This window comes from Microtus pennsylvanicus, chromosome 5 (assembly GCF_037038515.1).
Source record: "Microtus pennsylvanicus isolate mMicPen1 chromosome 5, mMicPen1.hap1, whole genome shotgun sequence".
Lineage (NCBI taxonomy): Eukaryota > Metazoa > Chordata > Mammalia > Rodentia > Cricetidae > Microtus > Microtus pennsylvanicus.
In genome coordinates this window covers 54,471,025-54,491,894 of record NC_134583.1, presented here as the reverse complement: position 1 = coordinate 54,491,894, position 20,870 = coordinate 54,471,025, and the positions used below count along the sequence as shown (strand labels likewise).

At 35.6% G+C, this 20,870-nt stretch overlaps 1 protein-coding gene across 4 annotated transcripts in view; it reads left to right on the top strand.

Moving 5' to 3' along the window:
• Far1 (fatty acyl-CoA reductase 1) overlaps positions 1-20,870 on the top strand; it is a 54,931-nt gene that overhangs the window by 28,487 nt on the left and 5,574 nt on the right. For 3 of the 4 annotated variants that reach the window (XM_075971944.1, XM_075971945.1, XM_075971946.1), the window contains 8 exons: positions 2,158-2,337; positions 4,658-4,835; positions 5,740-5,784; positions 5,902-6,020; positions 6,621-6,688; positions 8,254-8,425; positions 16,521-16,650; positions 19,266-19,393. In XM_075971944.1, coding sequence (XP_075828059.1) covers positions 2,158-2,337; positions 4,658-4,835; positions 5,740-5,784; positions 5,902-6,020; positions 6,621-6,688; positions 8,254-8,425; positions 16,521-16,650; positions 19,266-19,393 — 1,020 coding nt within the window. Of the gene's footprint in view, positions 1-2,157; positions 2,338-4,657; positions 4,836-5,739; positions 5,785-5,901; positions 6,021-6,620; positions 6,689-8,253; positions 8,426-8,729; positions 8,902-16,520; positions 16,651-19,265; positions 19,394-20,870 lie in introns of all 4 variants that reach the window. The other variant, XM_075971947.1, reaches the window with a different exon arrangement.

Here is a 20,870-nt window from a genome sequence, read left to right as displayed (position 1 = left end):
CAGGTTTGGGCTCTCAGGTACAAATAGAGTGGAGAGACTCAAGGCACAGAAGTGTGCCTCCTGAGTTATTCCTCACTTCAGTGACCTAGAAACTGTCACTATCTGCAGGACAGTGCAACAGAATACCCCTTGTGTCCTTTTTTCAAAACATCTCTCTCCCTATCCCCATTGTTTTGTAAATGTGAAAGAAAATAATGCATTCTCAATGCTCTAGTGGATAGTATCCTCTCTGTGAAAGGTCTTTTGCTAGATTTCCATTTGAACAGATGTTTTTTCTCCTTAGTTGAGATTTGGGAAGATCATAAGTCCCCCCTACCTTAGTTTCATTAAAAACATTTTTTTTCCTCCATAGGATCTCAGATGTAATTAAAAGAAATAAAGTCTTAAGAGATCTTTATTTATTTAGATTTTCCCTTTTATGAGTTACTCCTTGTTTCTGGTGACCCAGAACTTCTTTTCCTGTCCTCAGGAGCTTGTAATAAAATATTCTCAGTATACCTCTTCTTAAACAATATCCTCCTTGTCCCCATTCTTTTTGAACAGATAGTTATCAAAGTATTGTTGTACAGTCAGATAGACTGAATTCTATCTGTGACGTATTTTTTCTTAAACACTGACAATATGAGCATTTTGCAGAGTGCTCAGTGCCATTTTCATTTTTATAAAAAACATTTCACACCTGATGTAATGTTTGTAATCCCAACATTCAAGAGGTGGAGGTAGGAGGATCATAAAACAGGTTCATCCTAGACAACATAGGGAGTTGGAGTTCCAGGCCAGCCCTAGGCTACATGGCCCTACCTTAAAAAGGCCTCCCCTCAAAGCTCATTGGATCTATGTTTAAGCATGCATTGTTTTTACATAGTTATTAATGTTAATTTAATAATTTCACCTTTTAAATTTAGCATAGAAATAACTTACATGTTTCTAATGTTTTTCATGGTTATACTTTTAGTCACTACATGATTCTGTAATATTGATACATAACAATTTGTGTAATTTTCACTTGCCATAAAAATTGTTTTTCTTGTTTGAAAAATTAGGCTTTGGGTGACTTTTTGCTCTGAAATTTAGGTTACTAGATTAATAAATGCATACTTTCTGTAATTACTGGCACTTTGTCCTAGTTTCTTTTAGGTCAGTTGTATGAATTTGTAGTTGTAATAAGACTGTAATACTCTATGCCAGTTTTACACTCAGTAGTGTTGAGTATTTCAACCTGTCCCCGTCCCCCTACTTTTCTAGTCTGTTTGTTGGTGTATGTCCAGGTGAGTGTACACATGTGTGTGGAAACCAGAGGACAAATTAAGGATAGGATTCCTTGGATGCTATTCACTGTTTTTACTTTATTTATTCATTCATTCATTCATTTACTTGTTTGTTTATTTATTTGAGATTGGATGTGTCACTGGTTTGGGACTCTATGTTATCATGCACAATGCATGTGGAATGACTAAAGTATTATGTTTATGACCTCACATAACTTTTCTTGTATTGAGAATGTTTTAAAAATGTATGATTTTCATTATTCTGGTATGTTATTTTTTAGTTCAATTACTATGTTGTACAATAGACCTTTTGATGGACCATTAAAAAAATGCTATGAATCAAGTTGTATAGAAAAAAAACTTTCCACCATTTGCTTATCTTAATACTCACAGGCAGTTTTGAGATGGTGTTAAGAATAGCAGATACTAAATGCTTATAATGCTTACAAGTTATTTTTTTCATTTAGTCGTTCCCAGTTCTGGTGGGAGATTCTATTACTGTTTCGTTTACAGGTGAGGAAGCTGAGGGTTGAGTGCTTGTGTAACTTAGCATTTTAGCTAACAAGGAGGCTATACCTGGGTCTGAGCCTAGCCTGATTCTATAGCTTTGTTCATAATCCTGTTTTACATCACAGTGTATGCTTTGTTTTTCAAATCCTATATTGGAGTTTATTTTATTATTGGAAGATTCATGCATAGTTATTAAAATTAATGTTCTTCATACTAAAATAAAACACACCAACTCAGAGCTAACAGAGAAATTGCAAATTACCAAAAAACATGTTTCTTTGTCTGTACTTACCTACTGAAATTCAGATTTGGTTTTTAAATATGTTAAAGGAAAAAAACACATAGATTTCTAAGTTCTCATTGTCTCTTTCTTTTGCAGAGATGCTGTTCAGTTAAATGTGATTGCTACACGACAGCTTATTCTCCTTGCACAGCAAATGAAGAATCTGGAAGTGTTCATGCATGTGTCAACAGCGTACGCCTACTGCAATCGAAAGCATATCGATGAAGTAGTTTATCCTCCCCCTGTAGATCCCAAGAAGCTGATTGATTCTTTAGAGTATGTTTGAATTTATACACATTGCTTTTAGTCTTAAGATTTTGGATTCAGGTTTATCTTTTTTCCCTCTCTCTGTGCTATCTACACACATGTGCATGCATGGATTTATCTCTTCCTGTATTCAACAGCTGCTTATTTTCTGCCCAGTACAGGATTCTTTCTGTTGGTGAGGTCATTGTAGAGTTTTCCCTTTGAGTCAGGTCATGATTGGAGGAACGTCTCTGAATAATTTATCTCTGTTTTAGAAGCTTTGTTTTTTAGGTAGTCATTTCTAGCTCCTATGGAGACCAGAGACCAATGGCTGCTAACCCCAAGGTTCTAAAGAACTCCCTCTCCTGCAACGTACAATACATAAAATGAGACTTTCTTTTTTAGGAGAACCAGAGGAATTCTAGTCCTTTAATTCATACTCCTAGTGTTATCTTTCTAAGGACAGGGATTCCTAGCAGCAATTCTTAAATGAACAATATTTGTATTTGATAAATGTAGAGGATTATGTGAAATGTATATAACACAACCTAGCCTTCAGTTGCTTTTTGGTCTGACTTTCTTACCATATGAAGAAGTCTTTTGGGGACTACAATTATAGAAGCATTCCAACAGCCATTACATCTTTACATATTTGTTTTCAAACAGTATCTCTATGGGCTTTTTTCTTACAATTTTGGTTTTTTTTTTTTTGGTCCCATCTTTCATCATAGATAATTCCATTTACTTTTGAGTCCCACCATCCCTGAAATAAGCACACGTGACCTTTTAAGAAAGGGTTTTCATGGAAATGGATTGTAAGAAAATCAATACCATAGATGACTGAGACATTTCTTGTGAGACTCAGTTTCATAGATGTTCCTAAATATATACCTCATTTCGTCATAAATCAATAAAAGCGTTTGTGATTTTGGAGAAAAGTGATGTTAATGAAGCTTATTACTTTTTAGCTTTTTAGTCTTGGCTTATACATGTATCTAAGGAAATGAGAAGACCTTGTAACCTAAATCTTTTTTCTCCTTTCCTGGCTTTCAAAGGAATCTGTCTAGTCTAGTAAATGATTTGTGAACTTGCTGTGTAAACTCAGTAGAAGTAAGGTTTAGTGGCCTGAGTCTTTCTTCAGCATTTTTATTTGTTTGTTTGTTTTTAGGTAGTGCAGGGAACTTATTTTCCCACCTGTCAACTACCTATCCTACCCAGTTTTTAAAACTCAATCTCCGTTGTAGTTTTTTCTCAAACTGGATAGCTATTTGCCTGTAGTTTAATGTTCTTACTCTTCCACATACAGACACTTCCATATGTGGGAGCATTTTAAGCTTCTCTAGTTATTTTTATCATCAGATTGTAACAATATACAGAATCTATTTTAGTGCTTAGTAGACATAAAGGACAAGTTTCTAGAAACAAGGACATAGCACCTTAGAGAAAAATAAGGAAAGATCATTGACGTCACCTGTTTGGTCATGGTCCTTTTTACAGGTGATCTTCAGAGATGGTAAGGTCAGTTAAGAAATGACTGAATTGTAGGTTGTTAATTGAATTTTCATAACAGGCTTTAATATTTTTATTATTAATCATAGTATTTGTTAATCTTTCTTGAGGATATACAATCCCAGTGATTCATCTTAAATATTTAGATTATTAGACATTTTATATTAAATGTGAATATATGTAAATAGCAAATGTGTATATTTAACCTGTTACTCTGTTAGATGGTAATACATATATATGTACTTTCTAATGAAACATTTGAGACACCTGATCTATTTTGGAATTTATTTGGACTTTGGAAAGGAACTCTGATTTAAGAACTATATAATAGTACTTAATTACTTCATTTTCGTTTTTGGTAGCATCCCCGATCAAAGACACACAAATATTGAATGTTTAAACTGCTTGATAATTTCTAAAAACCCTTAATTGGTTCAGGTCAGTTGAGTTTGCTATCTAAATATGATTTATGAAAGATCTATTGGTTCTTATTTGATACAGGAGTTGGAGATAGTAGACCTATGTTTCATATTTAAAGACACTACCTTTTTTTCCCCTGTTAGTAAAAGTTATTGTATGGCACATGCCTTTAATCCCAGCACTTGGAAGGCAGAAGCAGGCGAATTTCTGAGTTCAAGGTGAGCCTGGTCTACGGAGCAAATTTCAGGACATCCAGGGCTACACAGAGAAACCCTATTTAAAAAAAAAGAAGAAAGAAAAGGGTTATTGTGCAACTGTTTAAATCAGGGCAACAGATAGGTTTGTGCAAAGTTCAATTAAGTAGGTTTTTAATCTGTGATAAAATATTTGGATTTTTTAATGTAATTTCTTTGTTTGCCAGATGGATGGATGATGGCCTAGTAAATGATATCACACCAAAATTGATAGGCGACAGACCTAATACATACATCTACACCAAGGCACTGGCAGAATATGTTGTACAACAAGAAGGAGCAAAGCTAAATGTTGCCATTGTAAGGCCATCGATTGTTGGTGCCAGTTGGAAAGAACCTTTTCCAGTAAGCTCTTTAAAGTTGTTAAGTAATTGGGATTTAGAGTTTTAAGTTCTAACTGTATAAAGAGTAGGCATAAGATTTAAGAGTTGTGTTATATGCTGAATGTGCTCTACTGTACAGAGCTGATGAGCATAGAAAGAGATATATTACTCACGCCTTTATCTCTAAGGTGCTTCTGAGTGTATGGAATGTAGAGTAACAGTTTTAATTTCTGGCCGAAAATCAAATCAAAAGTTCTGACATTGTGTCTTCAGTAAAGGAGACCACGATTTTATCTGTTTTCATTGCCAAAAGCAAGTTATGTAAAGTATATCTTTCTATGTGTAGATTACAAAGCTAAGAAAGGCATAAGAGATTTCTTTGGTAACTTGCTACTACTAAAGCAGGAAAAAAGGGTGTTAGGATACTTTTAAATCCTTAAAATAAGAGAAGGCAGAAACAAACGCCAGAAAGTAAGCTGATTCAGGAAAGAAAAAAAAAAAGCCCAAGCCTGTCTTTTGTTGTTTTGATAATTATTCTGTTTTCTTCTGATTTACTAACTAAGTTTAAGGAACACGTATTATTTTCTCTTAATCAAGATACTGTATTAATAAATAGTATAAAATCAAGGGTGTACGGGCTTAATTTAGGAAAAGCTGTGGAAAGTATACAGTATTTTTCCCCTTTGTGGAGATTTAGCAGAGGTAGATAATAATTTAAAAATACTTTGATTTAGTCATTTATTACACTAGAGGAAACTCTTGGGACATTTTTGGGTACTAAGACCACTATTTTTCATGGAATGTAGGTCTTTCTTAGGCTTTGGGAGAAAACGACAAAGTGTGTTTGGAGTTAGCACTTTCAGATAATAAATCTACTTTGATATTAGTTTTAACCTCTTTTTTTTTCCTTCAATTTTTGACATCAGGGATGGATTGATAACTTTAATGGACCAAGTGGTCTCTTCATTGCGGTAAATAAACTTTTTGATTTACTTCTTTGATTAAAAATTCCTGTATCTTTATACTTATGTCTATGTATATGTGTTTTGACTATGTATCTGAATGTGTTGTTTTTAATTTCAAAAAAGGCTGGGAAAGGAATTCTTCGAACAATGCGTGCCTCCAACAATGCCCTTGCAGATCTTGTTCCTGTAGATGTAGTGGTCAACACAAGCCTTGCTGCAGCCTGGTATTCTGGAGTTAATAGGTATATGAGGCAACGATTTTGCTTATTAACTGTGTGGTAACTGAGAGGGTAAAGGAGCTTAATCCCTTAGTCCTGATTGTGCCATGTTAGTAAAGTGTCCTATTAGGATATAGGAAATACCACTGTCTGTTCTAGTTGCTGAGCAGTGGAAGCAGTAACATGTGGAACCATCAGTGGTAAGAAAGAATTAATGAATTCACAGATTTTACAGGTTTGTTAGGAACTAAAGAAAGTGTGTGTGTGTGTGTGTGTGTGTGTGTGTGTGTGTGTGGTGGGTGGGCGGGCGGGCGGGTGGGTGGATGGATGGGGGTCCTGAATGATGATTTAAGCCAAACTAAAATAGTATAAACAAGAGATGTATTTTGTATGTCAACCATGGCACACTAGAGCAGCTATAATAATCTCTGAACATCCTTTTATGGTAATAATAGTATTTGTAACTAAAGCCTAAACATTTAAGAAATAATCCCTTAGGGTGCTTTTTGTATAATATAGAATAGGTACCTAGCATCATCATGTCTTCCTGCTTTGATAGTACATAAAACTTAAGATACTTTTGACTTCTCTTATGTTTCTTTGCTTTCATCTTTGTCTTTGCAGACCAAGAAACATCATGGTGTATAATTGCACAACAGGCAGCACTAATCCTTTCCACTGGGGGGAAGTTGGTATGATTTTATCTATGTTTTTGAATGTTAGAACCTAAAGCATTCACTGACTTTTTTAAATGAGATATTGGAGCCACTGAGTTACAAAGTTATTCTTATTTTAGTTACTGTTTGAGAATAACTACCAATCCTGCCTTGTGGACACCTTCAGTGTTTCACATAGCCTGATGTATGTCTCCATTCACCTAGTGAGACCCTGGCTGTTCTCTTGTCATCTGCAACACTCTCATAGACTACCTGTGGCTTAAATAAGTACACTCAGGTCTTACGTTGCCAGTCTGTAGGTAATATTTATACCTATAAGAGTAGGTTTATCAGTTGGTCCCCAGACTTTCAAGTGAAGGAGTTAGGAAGTAGGATACTTTTTGCCATACTACATTCTACCAAAGTAAAAGATCTATAACAAGTAGAACATTTGTTAACTAGCTCTAAAATAGGCTAGTAAAACTTGAAGACAATTGAAGGCAAACTCTTTTTAAATTGAGTCAGATATAAATATTTATGACTTTCTTTTTAAAATCTTTTATTTCCAATTGAATTTTTGCTATTCTAAATAATTTTGTTTTTAAAGTAAATTGGTTCTGGGGATCAGTCTACCCCTTTCCTCACCCATCCACAGAGTCAAGCACTCTACCACTTCATTCCTGGCCCTTATTTCTGCTTTGCTTTGTTTTTTTTGAGATAAAAATCTCACTATGTAGCTCAAACTGAACTGGAATTTGCAATATAGTTCTGGCTGGCATTCAACTTTCTATCCTCCTGCCTCAGCCTCACAAGAGCTGACATTATAGTCATACACCACCACACCTAGCTACCTTAAAGCAGTCTTACTTGATATTTGTACTAGGGTTTTTCTGTGCCATTTGTGTTTAAATTTAAGGATTGACTGGAGTATGTAAGAAAAAACTCTATAGTGATTTCACAATATTTTAAGTCATGGTCCTTCAGGGATATTGAAGCATCTTAAGTAAGTGAGGTTTTTATACATTTTGTTGTGTTGTACAGTTTTGTGAAAAATCAAATTCCATATTATACATTTCCATTAAAATATTAACATAGAAGATACCTAGTTTGATTGTGTTGATGTTGAATAACCTAAGTAAACTACAGCAGAGGTTATTTTGGGGTTGTTTTAAGCTTGTATGATGTGTCTTAATTTGAGTAAATCATTCATAAGCAAAGGATGATGATTTTCCTTTTCTTTTTTAAGTAAGTACAGTAATAAGAATCTGGAAAGAGGAACAGAAAGAAAGAAGCTATCGTGAGAGGTGAAATATAGAGAGTGACATTATAAAGTGGCCTAGGTAAAACATTAACAAGATTTTCAGGATGAATTTTAGTAAAAATTTATTCATTTAATTAAAATTCTGACAGTTTTTAACCCCTTGGAATCAGCAGTCTAATGCCCATTTCTCTTAGCTATGGAGAATAGAAAAGCTTGTTTTTTAAATGAATGAACTCTGAATCTTTGGTAAAATATTTTGCATTGTGAAAACATGATTTTTTTTTTCAAAACTTCATTACATGGTTGTTATCAAAGCTGTTACACAACTTTTCTTCCTCAGAATACCATGTAATTTCCACTTTCAAGAGGAATCCTCTCGAACAGGCCTTCAGACGGCCCAATGTAAATCTAACCTCCAATCACCTTTTATATCAGTACTGGATTGCTGTAAGCCATAAGGCCCCAGCATTCCTGTATGATATCTACCTCAGGATGACTGGAAGAAGCCCAAGGTAATGGTGACTAGCTCTGTCTTATCTGTTCCTCTGACTGTTAAACAACCCGTGCTTAACATTGAAATGCTATTAATTCTTTATCTGTTCATGCTTATGATAAGGCTTAATGGCCTTTTGTGAATGAGAAGACTCTTGAATGTAAGACACTGTCAGAAAAGCAAAGGTAGTGCTGTAAGTCACTCTATTTGTTCTAAATTTTGGGTGATAAATTACTGTCATGTGTTGAAGTCTAGGTCTAACTTTAGGTTCTTTCTGAATAAAAAAAATATTCAAAATGCTTTAACGCTTATTTTTCCTACAGGAGATTATATAACTCATTTCTTCAGGATGAATCCTTTAAACCAAGTACTCAGGCACCCTAATATTAAGTTCTATACCAACAACCTAATACTCCATTATTGGAAGGGTGTCAGACATACAGTACCTGCATTATTGCTCGATCTTGCACTCAGGTTGACAGGTCAGAAACCGTGGTAAGAAGAATAGCAGTAATACACTATGTATTGGTAAGGTGGTGGAAGCTTGCTGGAGAGACATCATGTCGCTAGCATGAGCTTACCTTTAGAATTACTAACCTGATTAAACACAATCACAATCAAGATGCCAGGACATTTCCTAGAAATTGGAGATGTTCAGATACCAAGAATGGATTTCATCTTATGGGGTCACTGATTCTCCAAACTCCCATTATAGCAGGAAATGTCCTACCTCAGGATTGTCATTGTTATTATAAGCTGAAATTGAGTCCTTCGCTCTCCCTTAAAAACCTAGTGCTGAAGTTTCTACAAGGGATTCAGGGTCAAATATTTTGCTTTAAAGTTGATGGTTTAGTTTTATATGAAAAATATAGGATGATTCTAGAAAATTACTTGAAATATCTTAGCTACTTATTCAGCTTATAATATGGTGATTACAGTTTTTGACTAATGTTCTAGTTTTAAAAAGTTGACAAACAGTAAACTTGCTCTTTTCTTATAGTTGTAATATCTTTTCTTTCTCCTTTCCTTTTTTTTCATTGAAACCCCACAAATAAAGTTCTCCTACTTACTGTCTTTACCACATAGTGAAATATACTACAAAATGTATATTTTTTAACTACATTGGTCACCTTTAATTGGCAAATTTAAGTATTTGTGTACAAAGAAGATGATGATTCCAGGACTTTCATCAGCTGCTGAAAAAATAAAAGTGAGGTATTTCCAGTTATAGTGTCTCAGGATCTGAGTTACCTATAGGGAATTTTGGTAGATTGAATAGTTCAGAATGTTCATATATTCACCATTGAACTAAGGGGGAGTGTTGAATAGATCAACTTGCAGAACAAACATTTCAACTTTCCTAGAATGATTTGCAAATAGTTTTGCTTATGTTGGCATTTTTCATGGCTAAAACTCAGGTGAAATTAATGATTGATGGTAATGCATACTTATATTAGTAAAGTTGCTATAAATTAGGGCAGAAAAGACAAAACTAGTCCCAAAAAGTAAAAGAGATTTAATGCACCATTTTGCCTGACAAAGAGAATGGGCTAATTCCCATTAATTAAAAGAATTAATTCTTTGAGAATTTCATACAAGAAATCAATATATTTTGACCATATTCACCCCCAACTTTCTGTATCCACCCTACTCCTCCTGACTTTATATTTTCTTTCTTTCCTTTTTTTCTTTTTTTTTTTTTTTTTTTTTTGAGACAGGGTTTCCTCTGTGGCTTTGGAGCCTATTTTGGAACTAGTTCTTGTAGACCAGGCTGGCCTCAAACTCACAGATACCCGCCTGCCTCTGCCTCCTGAGTGCTGGGATTAAAGGCTTGCGCCACCACCACCCACTGAGTCCAATTTATGCTACCTACATATTACATGGGTATGGGATGATACACTGGAGCATGTTGGACCTACCGAGGGTCACATGTGTGAAGAAAACTGACTGCCCCTCCACTGACTGCTGTCAGCTATCAGCAGCTTCTCAGCTAGGGGTGGGAACACGTGAGATTCTACCCTGTCCTTGTTAGAATGTTGACTGGCTTTATCTTGCATAGGTCTAGTGAAGGCAGTCATAGCTGGGAGCTCAATAAACTTCAGAATAATTATAATAAAAGGAAAAATCTATAGTTACTAAGCAATACAAAGAAGATTCTGCGTTATAGCAAGTCATCTCAGATTTAGTAGTTAAAATAGTCATTATTTCATTATCTTGTGTTCTTTTTCTCGTGGGATCAGGAATTTGCAGAGAAAGCTTCTGTGGTTTTAGTTTAAGACTTGTCATGTGATCAGATGGGACTGAAAAAACTGCAGTCTGGTCAGGGGTTGTGGAACTGGGTTAGCAAGGAGCCAGGTATTACTGCCTCTGTTCATCAGCATTATTCTTTGTAGGATCTTTTCAAGGCCTAATGGTTGCCTCTAAGAATTAACTTTTTTGCATGGTAGCTAAAGTGTTAGACTTTAAGTAAAGTGGAAGCTAGAAATCCTCCATTATCACTTCAGCCTTATTTGTTCTTTGAAATAGGATTTCATGTAGCCCATGCTAGCCTCAGATTGAAAGCCAGGACCATAGGCAAATGCCACCATGCCTGATTTGCTTTTATTCACAAGCAAGTCACAAACCCTCCTAGATGTAAGGAAAAGGGGTGCTCTGGAGAGCAGTGAGACCCTGGAAATGAGCAAGTGATCAGAATAGAATGGCTTTCAGCTATTTTTGGAAAGTACAGCCTGTAACAGTTAACCCTCTGGCTAAGAGAATTCACATTCTTCTACCTTGAACAGTGCAGCTAATTCTTTCCTCCGCAAATCCCTATGATATCAGCTGGAGGTTTTGCCATTTAAATCTGATCCAGTTACAGATAAGATAGTTTAGAAATGATATTGCAGATTCCATGACAAAGCAAATTAGCAGCTGCCCAGGTACTCTGTATATGTTGAGAGAAACCTAAGATAATGGCTTCAGACAGTGTTGTCAAAAAGAGAAAATGGGGAGGCATGAAGCAAACACTGTTCTATAACAATTCTCAATTGCAGTCCAGGTATATGTTGACAACTAGACTCGTTTCTACATTCTGAAAATTCTTCATTTTTTTTCCATAAAAAAATGACCCATGCAAGTTTGAACAGCCTACTCATTCTGTTTCCTGCCCATAAAAAGTTAGAATCCAGGACAGAGATTGGGAAATGTTTCTTTAAAGGGGCCATCTTGTATACATTTAGGCCGTGTAAGCAATTGTTTCTGTTTCTACCAGTCTGCTCTGCTGTTAAAAGAAAGGAAAGTCATAGACATGTTTATAAATAATGAACATGATTGTTCAGTAATAGAATGGATTTGGTGTGTGGGCTCTTATTTACTTACTTTTGTTACAGAAACAATTTCATTGGTATATATATATATGTATGTATATATATACATATATATATATATTCATGTAGCTAAAAATTAGGAGTTTCCATTGTGTCTTTTCTAATCAGATAGATCAGAGCCTATCACAGATCTCTTTGAGACAGCCCTTCTTATGTCTCATTAGATTGCTATGGAATATTACCTATAGATACTAAATCTTTGCTTCTTACAACCTGCCATCCAAATAGTAGAGAATATGGTATCTGTCTTTACAATCTGGAGAGATTTTTGTTTGGTCTTTCTGTTTTAAAAAATTCCATGTTTGTGTAAGGGCACTCTAAATTCTTAAAGAATGTTATATCTCTACCCTGGATTTGATTTATATTCAGAAACTATCTTTTTCCCTTTTGTTTTTAAATAATTGATGGATACAACCTAGAATTTCTGAATTCTAGATTTAAAAATATCACTTTCTATACATTTGATTCGTTACTATTCACAGACTTAGTAATAGCCTAACAATAGGTTTAGCATCTGTCTCCCACTATCCTGTCAGGTCTGTTGCTGCTTCTTACCCTCCTGATGGATTGCCTACTGTCTTCCTTTTAATACATTCTTAGTAAACTGGTTAGCTGGTGATTGCAAGGGTAGCTAGCATCAGTGGAGTGGTCCACTCAGCTTTTAGTGCAAGAATCTTGAGAATTCCCAGCTTTCCCATGTGCTTCTCCCAGCTTGCTGTATGCAGCAGTTTTTCTGTGCAGTAAACTATGCCAAACACTTTCTGGGGGAAACTGCAGCTCAGTTGGGCTTCCTCTACCTGGCACTGTTCTGCCATTATGAGCCTAGGGCTCAGGACTTGTATGCTAGCACTTGTGAGCATGAATGACAGGCATCAGTGCCATAAGAAAATTGTTTTTTAATGAATTCCTAATTAGCCTTTTACGTTTTCTCCAAATTTCATTCAGACACTTTACTTTCTAAGATCAGCTTGTCTTCATTACAAGAAATCTTGACTAGATTAAATTTTAGGAATATAGGTTTGGTTTTTGTTATCTTCATGTTACTGTAGCTTCAAGCTGTATAAAGCGACCTCTAATTTTCTTTCCATGGCCCTTTCAGATTTCAGTAAATGATCTCAAAGGTCACAACAGAGTTTACCACCTAATTCTAAAGTGCCACAAACCTCAACTTTGTATTATTGTCAGTCCTTCCCAGTACTAAGATGTCTTACTCTATTGCATGACAAGTCGTTATGTAACCATAGTGTCTCAAAGCAAGTTATTTTGTTTATGTGTCACAACTTCTGTGAATAAGGAATTCTGGAGAGGTTTGGATGAATGGCTGTGGTTGAAGTAAGTCTGTAACATGAAGGCCAGGCTTGTTGGGGTTTCTGTGTATCTTTGTCCTGCCCAGTTCCCACAGCTCACATATCCCAAACAAATTACACAGAGAGTCTGCATTAGATATAAACTGATTGGCCCATTAGCTCAGGCTTCTTATTAGCTCTGGTAACTTATATTAGCCAATTATTCTTATCTATGTTAGCCACATGGCTTGGTATCTTTTTCAGCGGGGCAGGTCACATTCTACTTCTTTGGTCTCGGCAGGACTGGGGAAAGAGCTTCTTTCTTCCCAGAATACTCCTGTTCTCATTGCCCCACCTCTACTTCCTGCCTGGTTTTCCCACCTATACTTTCTGCCTGACTATTGGCCAATCAGCATTTATTTAAAACATAATTGACAGAATACAAAATTGTCCTGCACCAGTAAGTCTTTAAGCTATGATCAGACAGGAACCAGGACATATACACTAGAGTGAGTCATTAAGGGAGAGGAAGGATGCAGAGTAGCCAGGCAGCTTTCTTCCTTTAGAATTAGACTCTTCATGTGTTGTCTGCACATGGTCTGGTTTGAGATTGCTTGTAGCATGACAGCCTCAGGGGTCATTAGACAGGATTTAAGGTGACTGAAGTCTTCAAGGGTGAGTGTACAAAGAGCAAGACAGACTACTCTTAGCGCCATTCTTACTTCTGAAGTGAACACTTCATTCTAATGTCTTCCCCTTGTGATAAGAAGTTAGTGTAGGTAACTTTACTTTGTAGGCTCTATCAAAGCAGGAATAATCTGAGACCTCTGTAAGTTTATAATATAAAAGCAGCAAGGAGTAGGGTATGGTGCTGCAGACTGAATTTGAGTACTCAGGAAGCTGTGAAATAGGAGGATTTCCACTAGTTTGAGGCCAGCCTGGGCTACATAGTTACATAGGCCAGCATAGAATAATTGAAACCCTGTCTCAGAAAAACAATTAAGTAAATAAAAGCAACAAGGGATATAAAAGTTTACTTAGGTGATGTACACGTTAACTTAAGTCTTATAGTTTATTCTTTAGATATTTGCCTAGTCAAGAGTAAGTGAACACTATGTTACACCTTCTGTAGACCCTAATATAATACCTCATTCTACATTAAACTAATGTTGTTCAGTTCATGGAATCCAGTTTACTCATTTACATGATTTTGAGTATCAGCTAGATAAAATCTGACTCTTTGTATATTTTGAGATAATTATGTTCCATTTCTTGGTTAAAGGGGAAACCAGGTTACATGTAGAATCATCATTAATTATTCTACATTTAGCATTATGTCATTGTTGCAAATAGCATATTTTAAAAAGTTACTTCATGTTTGTTGTTGTTCTGTTTAACTTCTCTGAACCTGACGTTTTTCATCTACGTGATTCTCACCAGGAGACATTTGACAGTATTTGGAGTTGGTCATCACAATGGGGAGTGGTGTGCTTTACCTCAGCCCCAGTATGCTGAGGCCATGGGTACTGCCAAGTATCTTAGTACATAGATACTTTTATTTGTGATAGCTAAGGTTGAGAAATCCTAGATTAGATGATTATTAAGATTTGGCCGTACTGTAAATTGTGATTAATTATATTTTATTGATTCTGTTTTAGAAGTTGTCATAGTAAAGAATAAATACATCCTCAACAGGTACCAGACAGTATAGTCACAGCATTCACTATGACATGTTGAACCAGAGCGATGGTACAGTTTCAAGTGTACTTCACTTTGCCAATATCTTGATGATAATTGTCTGCAAATTTCTCATGTGTATGAATTTTCAACTCTTCTAACTTCTTCCCTCTGTTTCGTGGGTTTTTTGTTTGTTATTGTTTTGTTTTGAGACAGGGTTGAGTTATAAACTAGTGTAGCTCCACATTCATGGCAGTTTTCCGGCCTCACCCTCCCAAGTGTGGGATTACAAGCATGCTTGAGCTGCCATGCCTGGCCCCTCTCGGTTTTTTGTTTGTTTGTTTACTTTTAAATAAGAAATGTTCTTTGGATGACGGAATCAAGGGTTGATTTTAGGGCAGCTATTGTCACTTGAATGAATCCACACATGAGATTAGGCAAGAATGGACAGTTAAGGAGTCAGGAAGAAAAATGTTTTAGTAAAATACTCATTGGAAAATGATGTGAACTATGCATGTTTGGGATGAAATTAATGTATATTATAATTTTGTATATAATTATGTATATTATAAATATTGATTGTTCTAAATTTGTTATATCTTTAAAGAAAAAATTCTTTTAGAAAAATCTTGTTCATTAAAGGAAAGTTCCCTAAGTTTTAGCTATATGTTTTTAAATCTTTATCTAGATATAGCTTTGGATGTTTGATAATTCTTCACATGTTTAATGAAGAATTTATTTTAGAATTCCTTAGTAAATTAAGTAGTTTTTCTTTACATTATTCATATTGCTTTATTTCCTTCAAGTATTTTATTCAAGGTTTCTTTCTAAATGTAATAAATGTTATCATAGTTTCTTGGCTAATGGTACTATTTTTATTTTCTTTATCATTTCTTATATTCTGATTTTTCTCCATTTGTAAAGCTCCTAATTTGAGGTCTTTCTAAATTTCATATACTTTTAGCTAATCCTTTTTGTGGGAATGTAAATGGAATTTTTTTATTTCTACATGAACTATTTTCCTGGGTTTTTTTTTTCTTTTGGTGTGTGTGTGTGTATGTGTGTAATTGATTCAGAAAGCTCTTTCTTAATTACTGCTCGGATTAGTACTTTGATATCAATGACTTATACAAGTGATAATAAATATATTGTCTGATAAGATTAAGGATCCTTGCCCTTCAAAAGGAAACAAAGAATTATTATACTGGTTTGTTTCTCTGAGGAAAGACATGGGTGAGGCCTGAGCAATTAAGTATTTCAGAAAGTCCTTGGCATTAGTCATTGATTTCACAGCACATCCACATGATCAGAGGTGGTGCCAATCACTGCTGAAGAGAAAGTTGTATTTTTCTACTAGAGTAGACTAAATGGCAGAGGAATATTTCTGTCATCTGCTTCAGTGATGCTGAAGTGCTGGGATTATAACATAGTTGTAGAAACTGTGTTAAGGATTCTTATTAAGGACAGGTTTAGCTAAAAAGCAAAGGGAGTCTAAACTGAATCTTTTTGCCTTATGTGATACGTAGAAAATTTGAATTTAAACTTCAGTATTGCGTATGCTTTGAGAATTAATTCTGTGTCAGCAGAATTTTGTGCAGGTGATAATAAATTTCCTTTGCTGCTACTTCCAATTTGTTTTTTCATTTTGGATTTATAATTTATGCTCCCAAGATGCAGAAATATTCTGATTCTCTGCTATTTTGGTACACTTACTGAATTACAGTTGAGAGTAAATGGTTGGGACCATGGTGATAATGGGATTTTTTTATTTCTTGAAATACAGGATGATGAAAACAATCACCCGTCTTCACAAAGCCATGGTGTTTCTTGAGTATTTCACAAGTAATTCTTGGGTTTGGAATACTGATAATGTCAATATGTTAATGAACCAATTAAATCCTGAAGATAAAAAGGCAAGTATTTTCCGTTTTAGGTTAAAAATATGTAACCAGAAAACAGCCTGAAATCTAGGCATTTCCCACAACCAGTACATAAGTCAATCTAATTATATTTTTTCAGTATTTTAATTTTAATTACTTATAGAGGGATACAATTTGCATTGTCTTAGAATTGATAAAGTATTTGGGAATATCAAAGGCTTTCTAAAGTACAAATGAGTTGTTAATCCTTTCTTTCCACAGGTTGAAAGTTCTCTAAGAGAGAACTTTAACATCTTTATAGGTCTTATGTTCAGGATATCTTGTTTTCTCTGATCCTTTTTTTTGGTGGTGGGGGAGGGGCTCTAATTGTTTTTTCATATTGTATGCTCTTTGTTATTCCACTCTGCTTGTTTGAAAATTAAACTGTATTCCTTCTGAAGTTACCTCAGATTTTGCTTGTTTTGTCACATTATGTGCCTCTGGCTGGCCTGGAACTTCCTATGTAGACCAGGCTGGCCTCAAACTCACAGAGATCCTCCTGCCTCTGCCTCCTGAGTGCTAGATTAAAGGCCTGGGCCACTACTGCCCATCAATCTCCTATATTTTAGTGTGTATATCTGTCTTAAATACATCCCATTACCTCCTGTTAGAAGTATAGCAGTGCTAGGGATTAAACCTAGGGCCTTATTCTCAGCCCCGTCCTTTTGGTGGTTAGAACCTTAGCACGGCCCTGACTGTGTCTTCAGCTCACCAGCCATGTGCTTACATCTTACTCTACTTCTCCAGTTCAAGCCCCACAGTTAGGAGACAATTGCTCCATCTGTTTTCAGTTTTAGAGCTTCTCTTTATTATCATTTTCTTTCTGTCTGGTGTGTTGTCTAGGACACCAGAATATGGCGTAATTAGGAGACTGATCATAGTGAAACTTTCATATTTTGATTATCAGTCTTTATTCACCCTAGGTAGCTTTTTTTTTAACACTATTTCAGCACATTAAAGATTATTTTATGTTCTATTCTGTTACAGTTGAAAAGTCAGTTATTTGTTTCTCCTTGTTCTTTTCCAGGTTTTTCACATATTTGGTGTTCTAAAACTTTGTTTGGGCTTTTTATATCTGTAGATGGGGTGTCTTTCTGCAATTTGGGAAAATCCTTAAGCACTGTTTCTTCAGATGCTACTATTTCTCTCTGGTCTTATCCTCTCACAGAATGGTTTTGTGGTAGACCCTGGTGTCCTTAGGCTTTTAATCCATTTGTTATTTTAACTAAAATGTAAATTATTTGTTTAAATTCTCCAAAAGCCAGTCAGCAGTGTTGAAACTATTCCAGTTGAGTTTTTATACTTTTATTTTTACAAAGTTCAACTTAATCTTAGACATTTCTTCATAATTGCTTTAGACCCTTTCTCTACAAGTTCACATTTAAATGATCGGCAGGATCTGGTTCTGCTGTTGGAACCCAGTCTGACTCAGGCTACCTCACTTCCATGTTGTTGTTTTGTTAATCATTGTTTGTTTTCCTGTAATTCACATTCCTTGAGATGTCTGTTGAAATTTGCCTTTTCTATTTACACACACACACACAAACACACACACCATGTCTCATAACAGCTCCTAGATGAAGTCAAATCTCCTTTGTTAGTGCCGTGGTACTATCTTTTTATTGTAGTGATTTATTTGTAATGTTTTCCCTTCTAGAACTTGTTGTTTATGGTGAATAATCTTGTCATTTCACAGAAATACTTGACTGCCTGTGTGCTCTAGAGTACTGAACAGTTAATAGCCCTCTTATTTGCCGCAGGTAGCATTTCTATAAAGTCTTCTTTTCTAGGTTTATCAACACTTTTCATCAGATGACAAAGTAACTGTTACTAAAATCCTAAACCAACGTTCATGGCTAGCTGTTGCTTTTTATTGTTTCTTTATTGTGTGTGTGCTGGTAGTTGTTTGAGACAGGGTCTCATTGTGTAAGCACAGTGTCTTAGTCACTGTTCTATTGCTGTGAAGAAGTACTGCTTGACACCATGACCAGGGCAACTCTTATAAAAGAAAGCGTTTAATTGGGATCTTGCTTAGTCTCAGAGGGCTAGTCCATTGTCATCATGTTGGGAGCATAGTGGCATGCAGACAGGCTCTGATGAGTACCTCCTGATTCTTGGGCAGAGGGGCTAGGTTTGGTATGGGCTTTTGAAACCTCAAAGGCTCCCCCAGTGACACTCTTCATTCAACAAGGCCACACTTCCTGATCCTTTCAAAGAATTCCATTTCCTGTTGATTAAACATTGAAATATGTGAGCCTATGGGGGCCATTTTCATTCAAATCCCACACACAAAGCCTGGTTTCAGACTGGTGACCCACCTGCCTACTGTGTGCTGGCATGCTCTGCTTGATCATTCTTGATGTCAGAAATATTCTCTAGAAAATTAATCTTTTTGCTGTAGAAAATATACAGAAGAGAGGGGAGGTTAATATGAAAAGGAACTTGAATATATGTCAATTCCTTTGTGAAGTAGTGAAGAGCACAGAAATATGTTGACAGTATAGTTAAGTGTTTTATAATCGTTTCATTGAGATTGTACTTCAGATAAGCTGAATTTTTTGACAAATTACAAAACACTTTCACAGCAATAACTTTTTTTCTTACCATAGACCTTTAATATTGATGTAAGGCAGCTACATTGGGCAGAATATATAGAGAATTACTGCATGGGAACTAAAAAATATGTATTGAATGAAGAGATGTCTGGGCTCCCTGCAGCTAGAAAGCATCTGAACAAGTAAGTTTGTCATGGGCTTGTTGCACATTTTCTCTTTCTTGTAAAATATTTCAGTTTGCTTTGGTGTAAGAGTATTCTGAATAAAAATGATGTATTATATTTAGGAATAGTGCTTAACTTTGAATTTGTAACTATGTGGTATTTAAGATTATTAAAGGAGGGCTGGAGAGATGACTCAGAGGTTAAGAGTACTGGCTGCTCTTCCAGAGGTCCTGAGTTCAGTTCTCAGCAACCACATGGTGGCTCACAACCATCTGTACTGAGATCTGGCGCCCTGCTCTGGCGTGCGGGCATACATCGAGGCAGAATGTTGTATACATAATAAATAAATAAATTTAAAAAAAAAGATTATTAAAGGACTGGAGAGGTGGGTCACTGGTTAAGAGAGCACCAGCTGCTTTTCCAGGGTCCCAGAGTTTGATTCCCAGCTTACATGGTGGACCACAACTATTACTCCAGTTCTGGAGGATCCCACCCACACCATCTTCTGCCTTCCATAGGCACTAGGCATACATGTGGTACCCAGACATACATGCAGGCAAAGTATCCATACACATAAATAAATAGAGATTATAAAAATTACTATCTTCATTTGTGTGTATTCCAGAGTATAAACTTTGGGTAAATTTTAATTTTGAAAATCACTATTTACTTACCTTAAATTTCTATTGAAAAAGTAAAAGTACTAGCAGAAAATGAGAATATTGTTTGAACCAAAAGTTACTTATATTTTTTTTTATTTTTTAAACTTAACAGCACAGAGTAATAGTGTTTTTACTCTTTTAGTAGAGGTAGTACATGCTGTTTTAAAACATAATAAATTCAGAAAACAGGAGTCAAAATCAGCTATAGTCCCATCATTCAGAGATTTAAGTATTACTAAGGGTCATCTCATTACTATGTGTGTGTAGTGTGTGTGTGTGTGTGTGTGTGTGTGTGATTTCTAAGACTCCTACTGTTCACTTGCCAAGGTCATAATAGCACTATGGATTTTGCAAAATGCTGATTTTATTGATGAGGACACAGGTTTGCAAGATCATATTTTACTAACTGTAAGGAAATTAGAACATAGATGTTTTGACTACTTATTTAAAGCTGCTGTCACTACTTCTACACCTCATTGTTATACTACAGTCATGTCTTGGACTGCATGATTAAGTTATTGGAATTATAGTACCTGCCTGAAGGGTTAAATTTCTTCATGCAACCATGAAAAGCCCTCAAAAATGTTGAGAAACATAAAGGAACATGCTTGTTGATCTTTGTGAGCAGAAAGGTTCTCTATGGAGCTAATGCTATCTTATTCTTAGATGAGGACTTATCAGTTGGCTTTTGGGTTTGGGGACTGTTAGCTAGAAACTCTAGAAACTCAGACATGTATCTGTTTTACTTCCAGTTTTGCTTGCTGGCTTGGCTTCCTTCTCTTCCTCCGCCCCCTCCCTTCCTTCTTCCCTCCCTTCCTCTCTCCCTCTCCCCA